The 20,443-nt window shown below is 42.6% G+C and overlaps 1 protein-coding gene across 2 annotated transcripts in view; it reads left to right on the top strand.

Moving 5' to 3' along the window:
* Positions 1–20,443, top strand: part of MAP2K5 (mitogen-activated protein kinase kinase 5) — a 204,179-nt gene that overhangs the window by 103,684 nt on the left and 80,052 nt on the right. For both annotated transcript variants that reach the window (XM_072981835.2, XM_072981834.2), the window contains exon 16: positions 6,243–6,314. In XM_072981835.2, coding sequence (XP_072837936.2) covers positions 6,243–6,314 — 72 coding nt within the window. The remainder of the gene's footprint in view (positions 1–6,242; positions 6,315–20,443) is intronic.

The following is a 20,443-nucleotide window of genomic DNA, read 5'->3' as shown; positions in this document are numbered from 1 at the left end:
AGCTTGGGGGGTGTTCCTGGATTCATCCCTGAACCTGGATGCCCAAGTCTTGGCAGTGCAGAATTTGCATAGTTAAAACGAGTGCACCAGCTACATCCGTTTCTTGAGAGATCTGATCTGGTGACTGTGATTCACACCCTAGTTACTTCCTGGCTGGGTTACTGTAATGCGATCTATGTGGGGCTGCTGATGGAAAGTGTCAGGAAACTCTTAACGGGCCCAAAATGCAGCAACCTGATGGCTGGCTGGGGCTGGTTACAGGGATCACATAACCCCCCCCCCCTTGTTACAGCAGCTCCACTGGCTGCCAATCAGTTACCGGGCACAATTGAAAGTGTTGGTTTTAACCTATAAAGCCCAAAATAGCCTGGATTCCAGGTATATCTCAAGGACCATATCTCCTATTATGAGCCAGCTTGGGTGTTAGGATGTCTCTCAGTCCTGCCACCTGAACAGGTGTATCTGGCGGGGACACAGAAGAGGGCCTGATCTCTTGCTGCTTCCAGCTTTTGCAGCTCCCTTCCACAGGAGGACAGGCCATCTTTGTTGTCCTTCCACAAGCAGGCAAACACCTTTCTCTTCAGGCAAGCCTTCCCTCACTAACCAGCTACCTGTGTGTGAATTTTAGATAGATTGTTCTGTGTTAGTGTTTTGACTTTTTAGTGCTGTGTTTTCCATTTTGTGTTTTTCATTTCTCAGAGTGACATTTTTTAAATTTCTGTATACTTAATTGATCTTTGACTTAATATTGCCTGTTAATGATGTAAGATGCCTCCTTATTCATTTTTTGATAGTTTAAATATCATCTTTTAATGATGTTAACCACCATTCTGTACTCATTGCTTTCAACTTTAAATATTGTCTTTCATTGTTGTAAGCTGCCTTGAGTCCTTTTCAAGGAGAAAGGTGGGGTAAAATATTTTAAATGAATAAATAAATACTCAAAGCCTTATATTTTCAGCATTTCTGTGTTAGAATTCTGTTTTTTTGCGTGGTTCAATGTGTATTTTTCAAAAAAGAGTCTGAGCTGAGCAGTACCTTTATTGCATCATTAAAATATTACAAAAAGGATGAGCTTATGAACTATTAATCAGATGTAGATCTTATAAATTTGCAGAATGTAAATCCAATGCAAAGTAAGATGTCAAGCTAAAAGCTCGCAAGGCATTTCCTAGCCCAGAGGTTTTTTTCCCCATGTGGATCCTATGGCTACTCTTTTTAAAATTAACCTTGTAGATAGGGTGCTATTTTCCCTCTCGTGGCTATCCAGATCATGAAGCCACCTTAGGACAATTTTCCCCTGTGTAGCAGCTGTGGTGGTGCTGGGAATGGCTGTCTCACACCGCACATGCACTGCAGTTCAAGCCTGCTCACTCGTTTCTGTTCAGCTTAAGCAAAGGGCGCCCCTTCCCAGAAAAACATGACAAGTTTGCCATTCTTTATTGAAACTCAGTTTGATAGAGCTGTAGTCTGTTCTAGGTGGAGTTTTGCTTGTGGGCTCCTGTGTCATCTAGAAGGCTGAGTCTGAAAGATCATTTAGGCCGTTGTGTCTGTGTTTTTTTACTTAACATTTACTTGGCGCTAAAAGCTCCTGACCTGGGATTAGCGGCTGCAAGGAAGCATCCTCAAGCACGTTCGACTGGCACTAATTTGGGCACATTTGTTTTCCTCTAAAGGCTTCTGGGTTATTACAGAATGGAGAGAGGAGGAGTTGAGCAAGGTGCCTGAACTAGACAGGTGCATTAACAGCACAGTGGGAAAGAGTCTCCTCGAGTCTTTTTATTGCTGCATTTCACACTGTATTCGACCTTGGCGATACTTAGAGCATAGCATCTGAGTAGCTGGCTGGCTATGTTGTGTTCTTTGCCATCTGGAATGGTATTAAACTGGCTGTTAATTGGTGTTAGCCAAACCTCTTTTATTTGCAGATTGTGTTGTTCATTAGCTTCAAACATTGAAAGGAAAGCAGAGTTTGTATGACATTCTACCTTGCTTATTTAATACAAGCAGAAAAGTATGTTAGATGTGTTAGATGCAAGACACAGGGCTAGGATTGTGTAGTAGGAGGAAGAAGAGTGATGCTGTGGGTCAAGTGTGGGAAGAAGGTAGCTGGAAATAGGTCTGTAGATCTCTGCGGTAGATACGCGTGGATTTCTGACTCCTAACGGCGGCAAAAGAATGAACACCCCATCCCAACAATTCAGCTTAAAATCTGCTGCTGAAATTATAAAAGCTTGAAGTAAATAGAAGTGTGTTTTGCTGATGAAACCATGCGTCCCATTGTTTCCGGTAGTCATTCAAACTGATGGTGCCCTTTTGCACAAGCATTCAGTTGGCAGTTCCTGAAGTTCAATTAAAAGAAAAATTCAAAGTTGATCCCATTATCCATCTCCATCTTGACTGTTACAAGACTTCTAATTGTTTGTTACATATATGTGCCTTTGTTTTAATCTTATCAAAGACTTTGTAACTAAGAGGGATTAAAAATAGAAATACGTACAGTATATACTGGAGTGGTATTAATATAGTGAGGACTGAGATTGTGTCAGCTGTGCCATTTTTAGGGTGCTGCAGATGGAGGGAACCTTAAGTTGCTCAAACTAGGAGGAGGTAAGAAGGGAGATACCCCAAGGCTCAGTCCTGGGTCTGATGTTCTTCAACATTTTTATTAAGGGCTTAGATTAAGGGTCCAAATTTATGGATGACAGAATCGGGTGGAATAGCTAATACCTTACAAGAAGGAAACAGAATTCAAAAATATCTTGACAGGCTTGAGCACTGAACTGAGAACAACAGAATGAAATTTAACAGTGATATCTGAAATGTTCTACACCTAGGAAAAAAGGAATAAAATGCACAGTTACAAAATAGAGAATATGTGGCTCAGTAATACTACATGTGAGAAGAATCTGCAAAATATGTTAACATATATTTTGTTTGTAGATGACAAAACAAAATATGTCAACATTTTTGCAGTGCATAACAAATGCTATTTTAGAATGCATTAAGGATGATCAGGAGGCTAAAAACTAAGCCTGTGAAGAAAGACAGAAAAAAAAAACCTGAGCAATGTAGCCTTGAGAAAAGAAGACTGAGAGGAAACACAGTGGTACTCCTCAAATACTTGAATGGTTGTCAGAGGAGAGGCAGGATATTTTCTTGATCATCCCAGAGTGCAGGACATGTAATCATGGGCTTAAATTACAGGAAGCAAGATTTCAGTTGAATATTTATTTATTTATTTATTTATTTATTTATTTATTTGATTTGATTTGATTTGATTTGATTTGATTTGATTTGATTTGATTTGATTTATACCCCGCCCATCTGTTCTAAAAGACCACTCTAGGCGGCTTCCAATATAGTAAAAACAGTGAAATAATATAAAACACACACACAATTATATAAATCATATTGTAATAAACAGAATACAACAATAGAATAGAAAATACATAAGGAGAGAATAAAGAAAAGTCAGATATTAACTGGAGGGAAGGCCTGAATGTATAGCCATGTTTTTAATTGACTTTTAAAAGTGTCCAAAGTGGGAAAAACTTCCTGTTAGAGCAGTAGAATAATGAATCCACTTACTTCGGGAGGTGGCAGGTGTTCCAATGCTAGAGCCATGGAAGAGAAAACTAGATAGCCATCTGTCAGATATACTTTAACTTGGATTCCTGCACTCAGTAAGGGATTGGACTCAATGGTATTTTATGCCCCCTTGCAGCCCCATTATTCTAACTCTGCCTTTGAATCCTGTGCCATAAAAGCATCTGAATAAACAGTGAATTTAGTTCCCACTTTCCACGTCATACCAGTATCCAAACTAATTCCAAGAAAATCAGATTTTGCTATCCATATACATTAGTACAGTAAACACCTTGATGCATTTTATCACGATTATACTTTTCCCATCCTAGTTTCATTCTGTTATTGCCAAATCTTTTATGTTCCTGAAGTGACATTGTTAACTTGGGTCTTTGTCTGCTTGTGGAGGGATGTGTTTTCATTGGAGGGAGAGTAGTGGTGGGAGTCAGAGAACACAGTTATTCGTGGCAGGAGTTGATGTTGTGGGGAACAGCAACTACAGCATTATGGAAAAGAAAGAAGGGCAGGAGGGTATAAACTGTCCCTTGATTTAAATAGTTTGGATAGCCTTTGCATCAGGCCCCCTGGGTTGAAAGTGCTGCCACTAGATGTCGACACAAAGAACAGCTATTCAGGACTTGATCCTGAACGAATGAGCTTGTTGACCTTGCTTGCATTATATAGTGGTTGGATGAGGTTTGGTTCATAGACATATGGTTACATAGACTTTGTTGGACTTCACTCAGCTTTGTCCACCAGAGTTTTCTGTGCAGCAACAGGCAAGACCTAGGAGGTAGAGAGGTAGAACTGCAGTGGCCTGCCATGGTTCCATCGTTATCATCAGGTGCCACATCCTCCAGTTTTTCCAATTTGAATGTGTGTACTGTATTTGAAAGCAGGAACTTGGGACAGGGTGGAGATTCTGTTGTTGTACTGCCCACCCCACTACTCAACAGTCTCACCTTCTGAGCTGATCTTGTGGGCGGTGTTGCAATCTTCTCAGCTTGTTGTGCTGGGGGACTTCAGTGTCCATGCCAAGGCAATGTTGTCAGGAGTGGCTTAGGATTTCATGTCCCCACATTACAACCATGGGTCTGTTGTAAATAAAATCTGCGCCCACCCATGCTGTACTGGAGTAGATGTTGGTGATCTGGGTGTGGAGGAATTATCTGCAGGTCCATTGTAATGGACAGATCATTATCTGGTGAGATTTAGACTGACTGGAACTCAGGGCCATTGCAGGAGTAGGGGACTAATTAAATTGTTCTTTCCCACAAGGAAACCAGGTTTCCTGGTGCTCTTGGGGAGTTTCCTGTTGCCTTGACAGGGGGCTGTGTTGAAGTTCTGGTTGCTCTTATGTGGAAATGGCCAGGGCTGTTGGGATTATTGCTCCTAAGTGGCCCCTCCCACAAGTAGAGTCAGACTGGTCCCTGATTTACTGGGGAGATGATGGTGATGAAACGAGTGGGACAGAGACTAGAGCAACAATAGTGGAAAACCCAGGAGGGAATCGGATTGAACATGGGCTAGGGCCCATTGGAAAGCTACTCTGTGGCAGTGGAAGCAATGATGCATATTCATCCAACAGATCTTTTTTGAGTGGTCAAGGGCCTATTACATGCTGGCCCACAGGAAGAGAATGTAGCCCACATTGTAGCTCACTGTGAAGAATTTGGATGTCATTTTGCAGGTAAAATCACACTGACTTGGATGCTGTAGTTGATACAGGTCCTGTAAATGTAACTGTGAAGGCCCCTCCTTGCCCTGTGTTGATGGTTGAGTTTCAGTTTCTGCAGCCTGATGAATCTGGACAGGACCCTTGGAGAGGCTACCACATGTCAGTTGGACCCTTGCCCTTCCAGACTTATAAAAGCTGCCAGAAAAGTACTGGCTCAAGGGTAGGAGTCATGAATGTCTCCTTGCAGCAAGGTAAGATGCCAGGATAACTAAAACACAGAGGCTAGAGGCTCTGTTAATCTAAACCCCAGCAAGACCATTAGCAAAAAAGTCCTCCTTGGGTCCCGTGATGTTGGCTAATCACTAGCCAATCTCTAATGTTCCAGTCTTGGGCAAGGTGCTGGAGCAGGTTGTGGCTTCTCAGTACCTTGGATTCATGGATGAGACAGATTATTTAGATCCATTTCAGTCTGGCTTTTCAGCACCTTGGGACACTGCTTTGGTCACCTTGGTGGATTACCTGCACTGGGAACTGGGTAGGAGGAGTGTGTCCCTCTTGATTCTGCTGGACCTCTCAGTAGTTTTCAATACCGTCAATTATGGTACCCTTTTAGGATGTCTCTCTGGGATGGGACTTAGAGGGACTGTTTTGCAGTGGTTTCAGCCTTTCCTGGAGGGGAGAACTTAGATCCTGATGCTAGGGGACCCGCATTTGATATGCTGGCTGTTTGCTTGTGGTGTCCCCCAGGGTTCTGTTTTGTCCCCTGTTACCATTTTAATACAGTGTTTATTTAATTCTGTTTTAATGTGTGAATAATATATTGCTTTTAGGTGTCTTTTTAAATGATTTAAGCCACCTTGGGTCCTTTTATATATAAAGGCAGGATAAAAATATTTTAAATAAATAAATAGTCTAATTTATACCATTAAATTCAACTATCTCCCTAACCCTAACCCACCCCACTTGTTTTTAACAGCCAGAAAGAATTTCAGGAGAGCAATATGGCATTCATTCTGATGTTTGGAGTCTAGGAATTTCCTTTATGGAGGTAAGTGCATTTGTATGATTTCATATAACTTAAACATTAGATCTGAGCTTCAATTCATTGTTGTTGTTTTGAATTCTCTGTGCCTAGTGAGCCGGGATGTCTCAGCTGATGCCCAAACGTGGCAAGCTATTTTCTTCCCTGTCCCCCGTTGAATGAGGCTTTCATGCCAATGACCTGGGCACTGATCGAAGCACCTTTTTTACAGCTCAGGTGACAAGGCTGCCTTGGAATGGAATGTCTTAATGTACTGCAGGATGATTATGCTTTGGAGCATGCTTTTCCATGCTTAGTGGCTTAAAATGATACTGCTCAGTGTTTCTGTTACATTTAGTATGGATTTGCTCTACAGGAAGACATTTCCCTGCAGGTGAAAAGTCCATATTTCCTTCTTGAGCCATAGAGTGAATTTGAGATTCAGACTGCCTTTTGCTGTTTGTATATACCTGCAACATGGGTCACCAGGTGTTTGGTGCGATTTGCATTACATGTAATCTAAACAGGGTTTTGACAGTCTGGAGCACTGGAGGGTGTAGCAGATGGGGTGCTTTAGGTTAAGATTTGTGCTTATCTTGGTCAGAGCAAAGTGAGGGGCCAGATTGGAATGTCCATAATAGAAATACCTTGTTATTGGACTGTTCTTCTCCTGCTGCCCTTTTGGTATTGTGGGAAGAATTTGTGTGTGCTAGATATTTTCATCATCACCATCATAATTGCAACCTTTCAGGAGGGTGTTTTGTCGTAGTGAGCTATTCATCTGTGTGTGGGGGGGCGCGCGACGGAGTTTTCTCCTTTCACCTTTCTTTCTCCTTTCTCCTTTCTTTTGGTTTTGCCATGCAGCTGTTTTCCTGATTTGTGTGACTCAGCCATGAGGCACATCCCTCAGCCTAACCTACTTCACAGGACTGTTGTGACGATCAATTAGGAGCAACCCTTCTACTTCTGCCTTGTTAACATTGCATGGCTATAACTTCATATAAACAGCCAACTCACTAATTATTCTGGGGGCAGGATTTACACTTGACAGCAGGAATTTTCTGCAAACAGCACTGGGAAGGATGGTGTCATCCTTTCTGCATCCAGGCGCCCTGCCTCTTTCAGCCCAAACTGCTTTCTGTCTCTTGCTCCATCTATCTCCCAAGTTAGCTGCATGGAACAATTTGTCTCTGTGCACCTTGTTAATTGGTATATCATCTGTTCCTCAGAGACCTCTCTTCAACACGATGGTTGTTTTATTGGAGTGGTTTGAGTGATGTGTTAAATGAGGAAAGTGAGGGAAGCTGTGTCGAGAAAGGTGAAGGTGATGCTCTGGGAAGCCGTGCAAGGTCATTGCCATGAAAGTCGTGCTGCTGTTGACCCTGGGATGGGTCAAATAGCATTCAGAAATGCAAGTTGGAGTTTATGTCGGAACATCCAAATTCCCCCTTTTGAATCAAATTTAGCTCCTAAGTTTGTATATTTATTGGGGTTGCTGGATAATAAAGCTAAAGAGGATTATTTCTGACACTTGATTTCGTTTTGTAAAATAACATGCCTGTACTGAGAAATACATCGCAGTCACGTCATTAGTTGTGTCACAGACGTATTCTGTGAAAGGGAGATATCCTCTTTTCTGAATGCTTTACCTCATGTGTTCCAGACCTGGGATCTAGTACTGAAAGGCTGCTAGTCAAACAGCGTGGTAGCCCTAGGAGGACTTGACCAAAGTTTACTGCTGGATGGCAGAGAGCCTTTTCTGTGCTGTCAGTTCGGTAGCCATGTGGTAGAGTAATAAGCAGAGAGTTGGAGAAACTCAGTTTCCAGGCTGTTTCTAAATCACCAGTAGGCTGTGATCACTATTGTTCCCTACTGGAAATGGTTTCATTTACCAGCTTACCTTCCAAGGCCCCTCAAAAAGAGCAACTCACTACCTCAGCCTGCAGGACAGGTGGTCTGGAGACCAATGCAGTCAGGCTGCTGAGTTTTTTCCTTCAGATCATGTGCTTGACTTTTCTCATTCTGTAGTCAGTGCAATCTTTCTTTCTATCAACTTTTTTTTATAAACTTAAAATATAGAGTTTTGTAAAATGTGGAGAACTGTTTCAAAACAGATGAGACTTTTTCTCCATATGATCCGGCATTTTTTACTCTGAAAGTCAAACCACATGTTACATGACTGTCTTGAACAGACCACTTTTGGGTGAAATAAAAATATAGTCAGGACTCAGGATCAGGATCAGAGGCTTGTGACAGTTTTGTTTTGAAACCCCTTCTTCCCCATCTGCTGCATTTTGGCACTGAAGGCACTGTTTTCAGAAAACAACACCCTTCAGGGTGAACAACAGCAGATGTGGGTGGGTGGGATGATGCAGTAGGGAACGGGTTTGCAGCCACAATCAGGAGCATAACTGCCTTTTATTCAGAGTAAATGTGACATTTCTGGGCATGCTTTTAAAATTAGAACACCATAGATCCTCTATATTACTTGCCACCCATGTATGTTTGCTTGTTTGTCTGTCCTCTGAATTTTGAAGATTGTACCTTAGTTCTTCCATGTTAAAAATAATTGCCATGCCATGAGAGGCTGGTTGCAGCTTTAAGAAAAATGTCCCCCGTGTCTTGACAACAAGACAGGCAGCAGCTACAGCACTAAGAGGTGCATCCCTCAACTGCACTGAGTGACAAGGCAATCTGCCATTTTAACCTCCTCTCTCCCAATCTCATGCTTAGAACTATGTTTCAAGGGTACTGGGTGACAAACAGATAATCTGGGCAGGTTCCACTTGGCTCAGGGCACCTGCACCGTGCGGTAAAGATGGGCCAGGTGTGTATCAGAGGAGGCATCAGGTTGATGCTGGATCTGGCTGTGGCCCTTCCTCTGTGGACACTTCTTTTTGCTTTATGGACATATGTGGCTTCCATCAGAGTATAAAATAGTTTCAAGGCCAATAGTATATTTTTGGATAAGCTGCAGTTTTATTCAGGTGCTTTCTTCCTGAGTAGTCAAACTAAATTTAAACAGGTATTACTCCTGTCAGTGCCGTTAACACTTCGGTCAGCATTTTTCATGCAGACTCTTGTTTTGCTGATATGAATCAACATCCAGAGTATTTTGACAAGTTTCCATAAATCGTCCATTTGTCTTGGTTTATGTTTTTCTGTGGCTGACACAAAGCTGTGAATATAATTTATCTGAAAAATAAGCTGAGAATAAGGAGAACCATCACAGAAGAATTACTACTATGTTTGATATCCGTCCCACCACGGTTCCCTCTGAGGTGCATGTAGACCCTGGGGATGGGGAGTGCAGCCCAAGTCTACATAATCCCCCCTAAAAACAGTTCCTTAGGAAAATGCTGGGTATTACCACTGTTGGAAGTCTCCAGGATTTCCCTCTTAAATAGGTTCCCCCTACATTATTTAACATGCCAAAATGCCCATTTTTCAAAATCAGAAGTGGATGTCTGCCAACTTTTGTTTTCATTCCTTTCCAGTTTTGCTTGCCTAAGTGGTCCTCAGTGGATCCTGAAAATTGTCCCTTACACCGGCCTAAGTTACCCAACCCCAGTCTTGGAGAAAGTAGGTAAAAAAAGAAGAGAGAAGAGTTCTTGCCTCAGAAATACATACTTAGACAGTAGAAAATATGTGCAGAAGGACCTGGGTTCTAACCTTGACATTGTGAGAATTTGGAAAGATCTCTATCTGAACTTAGAAAAACAGAGTGAGCTATATCAGGGGGTCTCCAGACTTTTCAGCTTGAGGGCCATGTTATATATTTTACACATTTTCGAGGGCCAAAGGCGGAGATAGAAAGAGGAGCAAAGCCTGACAGAAGCAATTCCCCCCACCCTCACTGTTTTTGCAAAGATAGATGGGCTAGGGCAGTGATGGCGAACCTATGGCATGCATGCCACCGCTGGCACACAAAGCCCTTCTGGCACGCGACAAACCTTTTGAAGTGGCTGCAGCTGGGATTCCCCCTTTCTCTTCCTGTTCTGGGTCCTTTAACTTCCTATCCGTCCCAATGATTCCCCCTTTAACTTTCTGTCTGTCCCCATGATTTCCCTTTTAACTTCCTGTCTGTCCCCATGATTCCCCCTTTAACTTCCTGTCCATCCCCATGATTCCCCCTGAAACTGCCACTTCCTGTTCTGGTTCTGGTCTTCCGGGCACTATGGCAGCCACTGGTTTCTTCCCCAACCCCTCATTTTGGGCACTGGAGCAAAAAAAGATTTGCCTCCACTGGGCTAGGGGATCACTTGGGTCCCCCTTCCCTCCTCTTACTGTACCCAGGAAATGTTTGAGATGAAGTGGATGTTCTTCCTTAAAAAGTTTTCCTGAGAAAAACTTAAAGCAAAATATAAAGGTTCATGGGTTTCCTAGTACTATTAAAAAGATAAACTGGACAAGAACAAGAGAGATGTCATCTCTTGAGATTTTGTTATAAATCCTGTAATATTGTGCAGGGACCATTGGCATCACTTCCATGTTGTAAAAACTCCCAAGAGTTCCTTGCAATGATTGTTGGGGTGTTTTGTTTGAGATGCTTCTTGTGTCATCATTTATATCTGTTCTTTTTCTGTCGTATTGATTGGTCCCAACATTCAAATACAGACTGGTAAAGCAGCTGGGACTGAAGCACAAAAAGGGCTTCAGGAACTGTCATCATCTTCAACATCATCTTTCCTCACTGCTTGACTTGTCTTGAAACAAATCAGCCTTCCAGACTCTGCCATGGTGCATGGCTGGTCTGCTGCCGCCACCAGGGCTATAGACACAATCGCGCCTAAACATCTTCTCCATTGCACAACTCATCCAGCACCCTGGTTTAACCAGCAGCTGAGAGCTATAAAGCAGAACAGGAGAAGACTAGAGAGCATTTGAAGGTGGAACCCGATAGAAAATAATTTAATAGCTGTTAGGATCGTGTCTAACCTTTACCTTTCTAAGATAAAGGCTGCAAAGAAAGCTTACTTCGCTGTCCAGATAAGCGAATCTTCCAGCCAGCCGGCAGAATTATTCCGCATAGTATCCGGAATTGGTCATAGTGATTGGCCTCCCCCTTGTATCTCACCTGCCCAATTTGCAGCATTTTTTAAAGCTAAAGTGGAGGCCATCTGACAGGACCTAATCTCCTATTTGAAACCAGTAGAATGAATCAAGACATCCAGCGCACCGTCTTGCCCAGTGAGAATTACTCACTTTCAGCCAGTGACGTCACTTGAGGTTGACAAAGCACTAGATCGGTGTCGTGCCAGCACCTCCTCCCTTGACCCTTGCCCGGCCCGGCCTGGCTAATCAAAGCGACCAGACCTGTGACAGCCAGTCTATTCTAGATTATCTGAATTGGGAAAAAGGTTTTGCATTCAAGTGATTTACTCATTTGCCTAGCATATTGGCTTCTGGATTAAAGACGTGAGGACATCAGATGGGTTACTTCTCCAAGCTGCTCCAAGTGGTGCTTATCTGCCATGAGAAAGAAGACTTGTTTTGCTCTCTTCCAGGCTGTACCAAGATCTACTATGTGGAGCTATAGACATCACATTCCGTTCCAGATTGCTCATTAGTAGAGATTGTAGAGGGCTGAAAGGAGGGAGCTGAAAGAAGTTACATTTTGAGGATGAAGTTACTGGACAAATAACTTGAATCTGATTGGATAACATCATGTTGGGGGAATATGGATTTAAGATCTAACAAGAGGCTAGCTAGTGGTGGTCGAAGTAGCTATTCATCTGTCCATCTGCTGCTGGAATAGATGCAGTAAGGATAGAGACGCGGAAAAGAAGCTCAACCGTGATTACTTAAGATGGCAGTTAACTTTTAGGCAGAATTAGTAAGCTTTTATTATTTTATGGAGAATACTTTCATTTGGCTCACTCAATATGCATCTGAATATGCATTACTTGTTTCTTTTGCACTGTTTTGGAATTGTACAACCTCTTTTTTGAATTCTTTTAATCTTTTTGGGGTGGGGGGTGGGGACTGAGGATTCAGTTAAAACTCAAGAGAGTAGGGGAAAGAGTGTATAAAAGTAAATATAAAAGTAAAAGAAGACAGCAGAGAAATCACGTGTGTTAATGTAGGGAATATTGACAGTGTTTGCCTTTGAGCCTTGCGATGAGAGATGGCCTTGGTAGTTGTGAAGAAAATAACAGTGACAGTAGATAACAGAAGAAGTATTACATTTGGCAAGGACTTAAGAAACCTTGGCTTATATTCAATCCATTTATATGGGTCTCCATGGTGAGTACAGTGGTGCCTTGCTTAATGGGTGCCCCGTTTAACGATGAATCCACATAGCGATGTGGATTTTGCGATTGCAAAAGTGATCGCATTGCAATGTTCCCTATAGGGGAAAATTGCTTTGCGATGATGGCTTCCCCCCCCCATCATCACAAATGCCCCATTTTTGCATAGCGGATCGGCGGGGCCAGGGATCTTAGCAAAGGCCCCCCCCCAGCGCGCCCCCCGCGGCAAAGCGGGGCTTTCAGAGGTGCATTTTCACTGCTGAAGAAGCCCCAGGAGGCTTCTGAAAGCGGTGCAATGGGGGCTCTGGGGGGGCGGGCCTGCCCCTGCCACACCCTCACCCACCCCCACCCCGGCAAAACGCCGCTTTCAGAGGCTTCCCCAGTGCATTTCCACTGCCTGTTTACCTGCTGGGCAAGCTTCTAAGAGCAGCGCGGGTCAGCTGTAAGGCAGGGAGGGGGAGGGGCTGGAGCGGAGAAGATGGCAAAATGGCTGCCTGCTGTGTTTTTGCCTGGATTCCTCACCGGGCAGCGGAAATGGTGGCCGTATGGAGGATTTTCGCATAAAGGTGAGTTTTGTCCCCTTAGGAATGCATTAAACGGAGTTTAATGTGTTCCTGTGGGGTTCCCCCCCCCCGCATAGTGATGTTTCCGGATAGCGACGTTAATCCTGGAATGGATTAACGTTGCTATGCGGGGCACCACAGTATATATTTTATCTCAGCTGTTTCTCTCTGTATTCTTGATTTCATAGAATCATAGAAAAGTGAAGTTGGAAGGGGCCTACAAGGCCGTCAAGTCCAACCCCCTGCTCAGTGCAGGTATACAATCAAAGCATATCTGCCAGGTGATTATCTAAGTTTTTCTTGGATGCTTCCAGTGTTGGAGCACTTACCAACTGCCGAGATAACTGGTTCCACTGTCGTACTGCTCTAACAGTTAAGAAGTTTTTCCTGATATTGAACCGAAGTCTGGCTTCCTTTAACTTGAGCCCATTGTTGCATGTCCTGCACTCTGGGATGATTAAGAACAGATCTTGCCCCTCCTCTGTATGACAGCCTTTCAAATATTTGAAAAGTGCTATCATATCACCCCCGAATCTTCTTTTCTCAAGGCTAAACATGCCCAATTCTTTCAGCCTTTCCTCATAAGGCTTGGTTTCCAGCCCCCTTATCACTCTTGTTGCCCTCCTCTGAACTTGTTCCAATTTGTTGGCATCCTTCTTGAAGTGTGGTGTCCCAAACTGAGCAAAATACTCAAGGTGAGGCCTAACCAGTGCTGAGTAGAGGGGGACTAGCTCCTTGTGGGTTCTATTAATGCAGCCTAAAATAGCATTAGCCTTTTTTGTAGCCACATCACACTGTTGGCTCATATTTAGCTTGTGATCTATGACAATTCCAAGATCCTTCTTGCTCATAGTTTTGCTGAGCCAGGTATCCCCCATCTTGTAACTATTCTGTTCTAAAATAGTGACTTCCATATCTTCTACAGAATGTCCTCGTAGATTGAAATGGTTGGAGATAGGTTTCTGTGTATTGTGGTTTCTATTGTGGTTTGTGACCCATTTCCTGTTTGTCCTACGTAGAGTGCAGAGGGGCATTGTTGGCAAAAGATGACATTGATCACATTAGCTGAGGAGGAAGTGAAGGTGCTTTTGATATTGTATGTGGCATTGTTAGTTCCCATAATTGTGTTGCCAGAATAGATGTGTGGTCAGACTTGTCATCTGGGCCTGTTTAGTCCCCCTGTCCATTTTGCAATTTGGTGGTCCACTGTGTTTTAGTGTTTGCATGCGGTTGGGGGTTTGTCTGTAGACAATATGGGTCTCCCACCAAGGGCTTTGGAGAGTGAAGTGTTCTTGTCTAGGATGGTCTGGAGATCACTTAAGATGCCTGTAAATGGACTCAGTTGTGGACTGTAAGTGACAACTAGTGGTGTTTTGTCATTTTTGTCTTGAAGTAAGTTACTTCTGGGATGTGGTGGCGCTGCGGGTTAAATCGCAGAAGCCTCTGTGCTGCAAGGTCAGAAGACCAGCAGTTGTAAGATTGAATCCACATGACAGAGTGAGTTCTCATTGCTTGTCCCAGCTCCTGCCAATCTAGCAGTTCAAAAGCATGTAAATGTGAGTAGATAAATAGGTAACACCTTGATAATGGCATTCTGTGTCTAGTCACGCTGGCCATGTGACCACGGAAGCTGTCTATGGACAAACGCTGGCTCTACGGCCTGGAGACGGGGATGAGCACCGCACCCTAGAGTTGGACACAACTGGACTAACTTTACCTTTAAGTTACTTGTAGGTATACATCTTGCTTTGTTGATTTGCTCCTTAATCATATGGGGTGGGCATCGTAGTCTGAGGAATGCATTTTATAGATCATTCTGTTTGGAGTCTCTATTTAGTGAGTTGGAACAGATGTGGTTGTATCTTAGGTCTTAGCTGTACACAATGGATTTTGTTATGTGTTAAGGATAGAAGCTGGATGTGTCCAGGTAGCTGTATTGATCAATGGGCTCCCCATACAGCATGGTGCTAAGATGTCCCTGTTGTAACTTCACAGTGGTGTCTAAAACGGTGGTCTCCAACCTTTGGCCTCCAGATGTTCTTGGACTACAACTCCCAGAAGCCTTCACCACCACCTCTGCTGGCCAGGATTTCTGGGAGTTGAAGTCCAAGAACATCTGGAGGCTCAAGGTTGGGGACCACTGGTCTAAAAGATGTTCCTGTCTCATAGATTGTTCCAGGTTGAGGTTGATATTTGGGTGAAAGTTACTGAAATCCTGGTGGAATTTTTCTAGGGATTCCTTTCCATGGGTCCAGATCAGAAAAAATGTCATCAATGTATTTCAGATAGTGGAGTGGCTTTGGGGTGTAGTAGTTAAGAAAGCTTTATTCCAGGTCAGCCATAAAAATGTTTGCATATTGTGAGGCCATGCAAGTGCCCATTGCAGTTCCATTGATCTGGAGGTAGATTTTATTGTCAAAGGTGTATTAATTGTGTGTGAGTACAAAGTCGCAGAGGGTGGTGACTTTGTGGACTTCTTCCCTGTTTTGAATACTGTGTGTGATAGTTTGTAGCCTGTCTTTGTGTGGGATGTTAATATAGAGTGCTAGGATGGTGTTGTCAGGAAGATTGTGTGTAGACTGAAGTTTCCTTAGGAGGTCTGTGGTTTGAGGATGGAGTCCAAGTATCCAGATGCCCCAACTGTGACGGTGGGTCTGCCAGGGTTTCCTGGTTTGCATATTTTTGGTAGCAGGTAGAAAGTTGCTGGTTGAAGTTCTTGTGGTGTGCTGGGCAGGATTTCTTCATGTAGATTCTGTAAATGTTTTTTGCTGTTGTGGTGGTTAGTCCACGGTTAGGAGCTGGGTAAAATTAGTGTTGGAAAACTGTCTCTTAGCTTCCCGTGATTTGTCCATAAAAACCACAGCACGCATTCCCCCCCCCCCCGTCAGCCTCTTTCATCACCATGTTGGGATTATTTTTGAGCCTGTGTATAGCGTCATGCTGTGTTTGGGTGAGGTTGTATGTTAAGTCTGGTTTCTTGTTGATTATCTCAGTCGAGGCATGGTGATGAAAGCACTCAGTGTTCTTGGTTTTGACCTTCTGGGGGAGTCCACATGGAGTTCCTATTTTTGTAGTGCTCCGATATAGGTGGATGTGGGGCAGTATATAATTCCTCCTCATACTGTTGCTGTGGAGAGTGGGGCACAGCTTGAGAGCAGTGCTTGTACTAATGGGGCACTGCATAAACCAAATAAATAAATAAATTGCATCTGTGGATTGTCTGCCTTTCAAGGAGCTCCACCAATGCTGTATCTGGAAATCTGGTCAATGTACATTATTGTGCTGTGTTGTATTGTTAATAACACATACTTGATTGTATTTACTTTTTTTATATATTATTTGTATGTATCCTGTTTTTGTTAAATAACACATTAACAGTTTTAGCATAACTTTGTGTGTGTGTGTGCGTGTGTGTGCGTGTGTGTGTGCGTGCGTGCGCGTGCGTGTGTGCATTATAACTGCTGCTTTTTGTTGGCTTTGATTGTGAAAGATTCATGTCCAGTGGTAGCTTTCTTTTTAATTTTGAACATTCCAGTTGCTTGTTGCTCCTCTTTAACTCTATGTCTGGTTTTACAAGGTAGAAGCTCAATATTAACTATTCCCATTTAAAGTAGCATTTCTTCCTCATTCTTAGTTTGAACATTTCAAGTAATCATTAATTGAACACATTAGGATGAATCAAGGCACATTTCAGTAGTTACAATATGATTTGTTTTAAATTGCTTTAACAATTTTCTGTATCACATTTGCAAATTTCTCAGACCTATAAAAACCACACATTTATAACCAGTAATTCAAAGAACTAGCCAGGGATTTAAATCACTCTGTTACAACAGACCAAATAAGCTTGTCATCGTCTTTAAAAGATTTCTACAATATTTGTATTAATAAAGGGGAAGGGACAAAGCCCTATTCAAAAGTCTATACAATTTGGGGGGTTCCACAAGGGTAAATGGCATAGACAGTTACTTCCTAATGGTCTCGGTGATGGGGTGCACTATGTATGTAGATTTTTAAAGTTTTTTTTATTAGATGTTTAGAGGTGTGTTTTCTTTATATTTATAAAAAATTAAAAATAAGATTTTTACAATGCAATCCCTCACAATTCAAGAAGCAAGTCACAAATTTTAGTAGCCCCCTGACCTGCTCATGGAGAGCCCCACAACCTCTGTCAGCACCTTTCCATCACCTTTGTCTCATGTCTTTGCGTTCTACTTGCTGGTGCTGAGAGTGGCACTGGCTGTGGTTATGCCATCTAACTAATACCGTGCACATCCATGTAGCTCCAGGACCAGCAAGGGCACCAGAAGGGTGACTACTGCTGAGTGATTACACGACCTTAGAGAGGTAAGAAACAGAGCCTGGAAAAGATTCCCCCCCTCCACCCCCGAGACTGTAGCCCTGAGAATCCCCCAGCCATTGTAGTCTCTGTCCAGTGCTGGCTTGAGGATTCTGGGTTGTGCTCCATAAGAGTGACTAGAATCTTTATGTCCTTAAAGACCAAACAGATCTTCTGAAAGGGAATAAACTTCATTTTGCCATTAAAAATGTTTGTATAAATTCTTTTCCTAAGACAGCCTTCAGACTCGTAAGTATTGACCCACTATAAGTTGTACAACATGGATACAGAGAGAAGTTCAAGAAGCTGCTGCAAACGTAGATGCCCATAGTGTCCTTGTCCTCACATCTGTCCTGTCAGCACTATTATAGATCTCAGCACAGGCATCCACAACACCAGGGACTCCTTTACTGTTTATCTTTTAAGGTGTTGTCAGTTTTTGCTGACAGTTTTTGCTGTTGCAATGGAAAAGTGATTGCACATTGCTGATTTTCCTTTTGCCAAAATCTCTAACACATGCACACATATATGTAATACTATATTATTTGAAAAATCCATCTGATCCAGAATGCAGCAACTGTCTTCCAACCTGAATTCATAACGCGCTCAAAGAGGACTGTGCATTGGCACCTCAACCCGGCCACTCATTTTCTTGAGTCTTCCAGCGATGAACAAAGCATGCCAGTTTGACACACAACCCTCTGTGCCCTCTGTATTCTGCAAGGGACAAGTAGAGCAGTCTCTACATAAGTGAATAAATGGACACGGATCAGACTTCAGAAATGGCAACACATAAAAACCCTTTTCAGAGCACTATAACATTGCAGGACACTGTCACTGATTTTGACATGATTACTGTAGAAAAGAGGAATTATGAAGGAAACATGAAGGGGAGAGAGTGACATTGGTTTACTTCCATAAATTCTATTGTGTTTCTAATGGCTTAAATAAAGACCGTGGGTTCTGAGCTCACTATATATGTGGTTTTCTTTGCAGTCTTGTGTGTAGACAAGTATTATTTTCTTAAAACTCTGGCCTCAAAGAACCAAAATTCTTTGCGTTTAAAAGACAGCCATTATGCTACATTACTTAATCATTCTGCCTGTTACCCATAGTCAATGCTTGGAAGTTCATTATCTGTGTTAATAATGCTGCTGTCACCTTGAGTTTTAACTATTGGGGCCTCTATTGCTCTTTACTTAGTCTCCATCCCCACTACAATATATCCTGTATATATAAATGTATAGCTAAATATTTGCTCTCCATATGTCTGAGGAGGCAGAATCTAATCCATAAGAGCTCATACTGAAAGAAATGCATAGTTATTTAAGGTAAAGGAGGTGGCTATGTTAAGTCTGTTACAGCAAAAACAACAAGGAATCCTGTGGCATCTTTCATACTAAAAGGCTTTATTTGGCATGACCTTTTGTGCCCATAGCACTCTTTTGGATGTATGGGCCACAATATAAAAGCCACAGCCTTATATACACACTGGTTATGGTTATGGGGTGAGACCGAATTAAATAAGTTACAGAAAATGTGTTGTATTATACACACTGGTGAAAGTTTTGGTCAGTGCCAATAACGCAGCTGTCCCTTTCTTGCCTCAGTTTGTTTTTGTCTTACTCCCATAACCAAAAGCAGCGCCCATATGAGTCTTTGGTCTGAATGCCTCCGAAGAAGTGGCCTATGACTAGGAAAGCACAGGCCAAATAAAACTTTTTAATATTAAAGGTGCCACAAGGCTTTTCCTTGTTTTTGCAATGCTTGTTCTTTTTTTTTTTTCTTTTTGGTACACATCTGAGCGATGTAGAGGTCAAGCCGTGGTAAGGATGTTGTGTGTCAAACTGGCATGCTTTGTTCATCGCTGGAAGACTCAAGAAAATGAGTGGCCGTGTTGAGGTGCCAATGCACAGTCCTCTTTGAGCGTGTTATGAATTCAGGTTGGAAGACAGTTGCTGCATTCTGGATCAGTTGGGTTTTTCAAATAATATAGTATTACATATATGTGTGCATGTGTTAGAGATTTTGGCAAAAGGAAAATCAGCAATGTGCAATCCCTTTTCCATTGCAGCAGCAAAAACTGATGTCCAGCCTTAGTGGTTGTTTCATGGTGGCAAAATCAGAAGTAAAGGTTTCAGTGCCTAAGGCCCAGGTCATGAATTAATAATTGCCTCTGTGGCGGGTGAGGCCCATCAGAAAAACTGGAAACTGAGAAGTTGCCTTGCAGAGGGCTATCAATCACTCAGTGACCATAACGTCTAGTAATTAGTGTATTTTATGGGGCTCTGCTTCAGTGGCTTGGAAGCGCATATGCTCCAGTCACAGTGAAACTTAGCCAGAGTAATATTCCAGGATGATTTATCCATTTGCTGCACTGGGAGGTAACCCTATATTAGGGGAAGATTGTGAACTAAGCTGCAATAAAGTGTAAGTTTAGGTAAAGTTTGCCCAGATTGAGAACTCAATGTATCATTCCTTTTCCAGCATTTATTGCTGAGCAACAGCAGGCAGGCTTTATACTGGGGGAGAGGAACGAGACAATTACGTGAACAGAAAGAAGTGTGGATATATGGTTATTCTATAAATTGGTCTATCTAAATTTAACTGGGATGTAACAAAGGTAGCATCTCCCAACAGTCTTCCCCAAAGTGATGATAAGATAGGCAAGAGGAATCAGGATTATACCTATAATGCTCTCTGGCTCTTTTGGCACCCATGTTTCAGTGCCCAAAGAAGAGTCATAAAATAGTGGATTGGACTTGAAGACGCATACTTACATTTCTTGTGTGCCTATCAATGATTTGTTATTAACTCTTCTTAGGGTGCCATCATGATGCTTTTCAGAAAAGAAGAGAACCAGCTCCTGCCCCAAGAAGCTCTGCATGGGGAAACTATAGAACAAGTACAGGAATAAACAAGCATGGAATCTTTGGTATAGTTATTTCTGCTGAGTTACAGTAGGGCATGAAAATTGGGGACTCTGCCAAATATTCCGTAGAA

The sequence above is a fragment of the Pogona vitticeps genome, chromosome 12, assembly GCF_051106095.1.
Source record: "Pogona vitticeps strain Pit_001003342236 chromosome 12, PviZW2.1, whole genome shotgun sequence".
Lineage (NCBI taxonomy): Eukaryota > Metazoa > Chordata > Lepidosauria > Squamata > Agamidae > Pogona > Pogona vitticeps.
The sequence above is the reverse complement of the archived record's forward strand: the minus strand, read 5'-3'. Positions and strand labels throughout refer to the sequence as shown.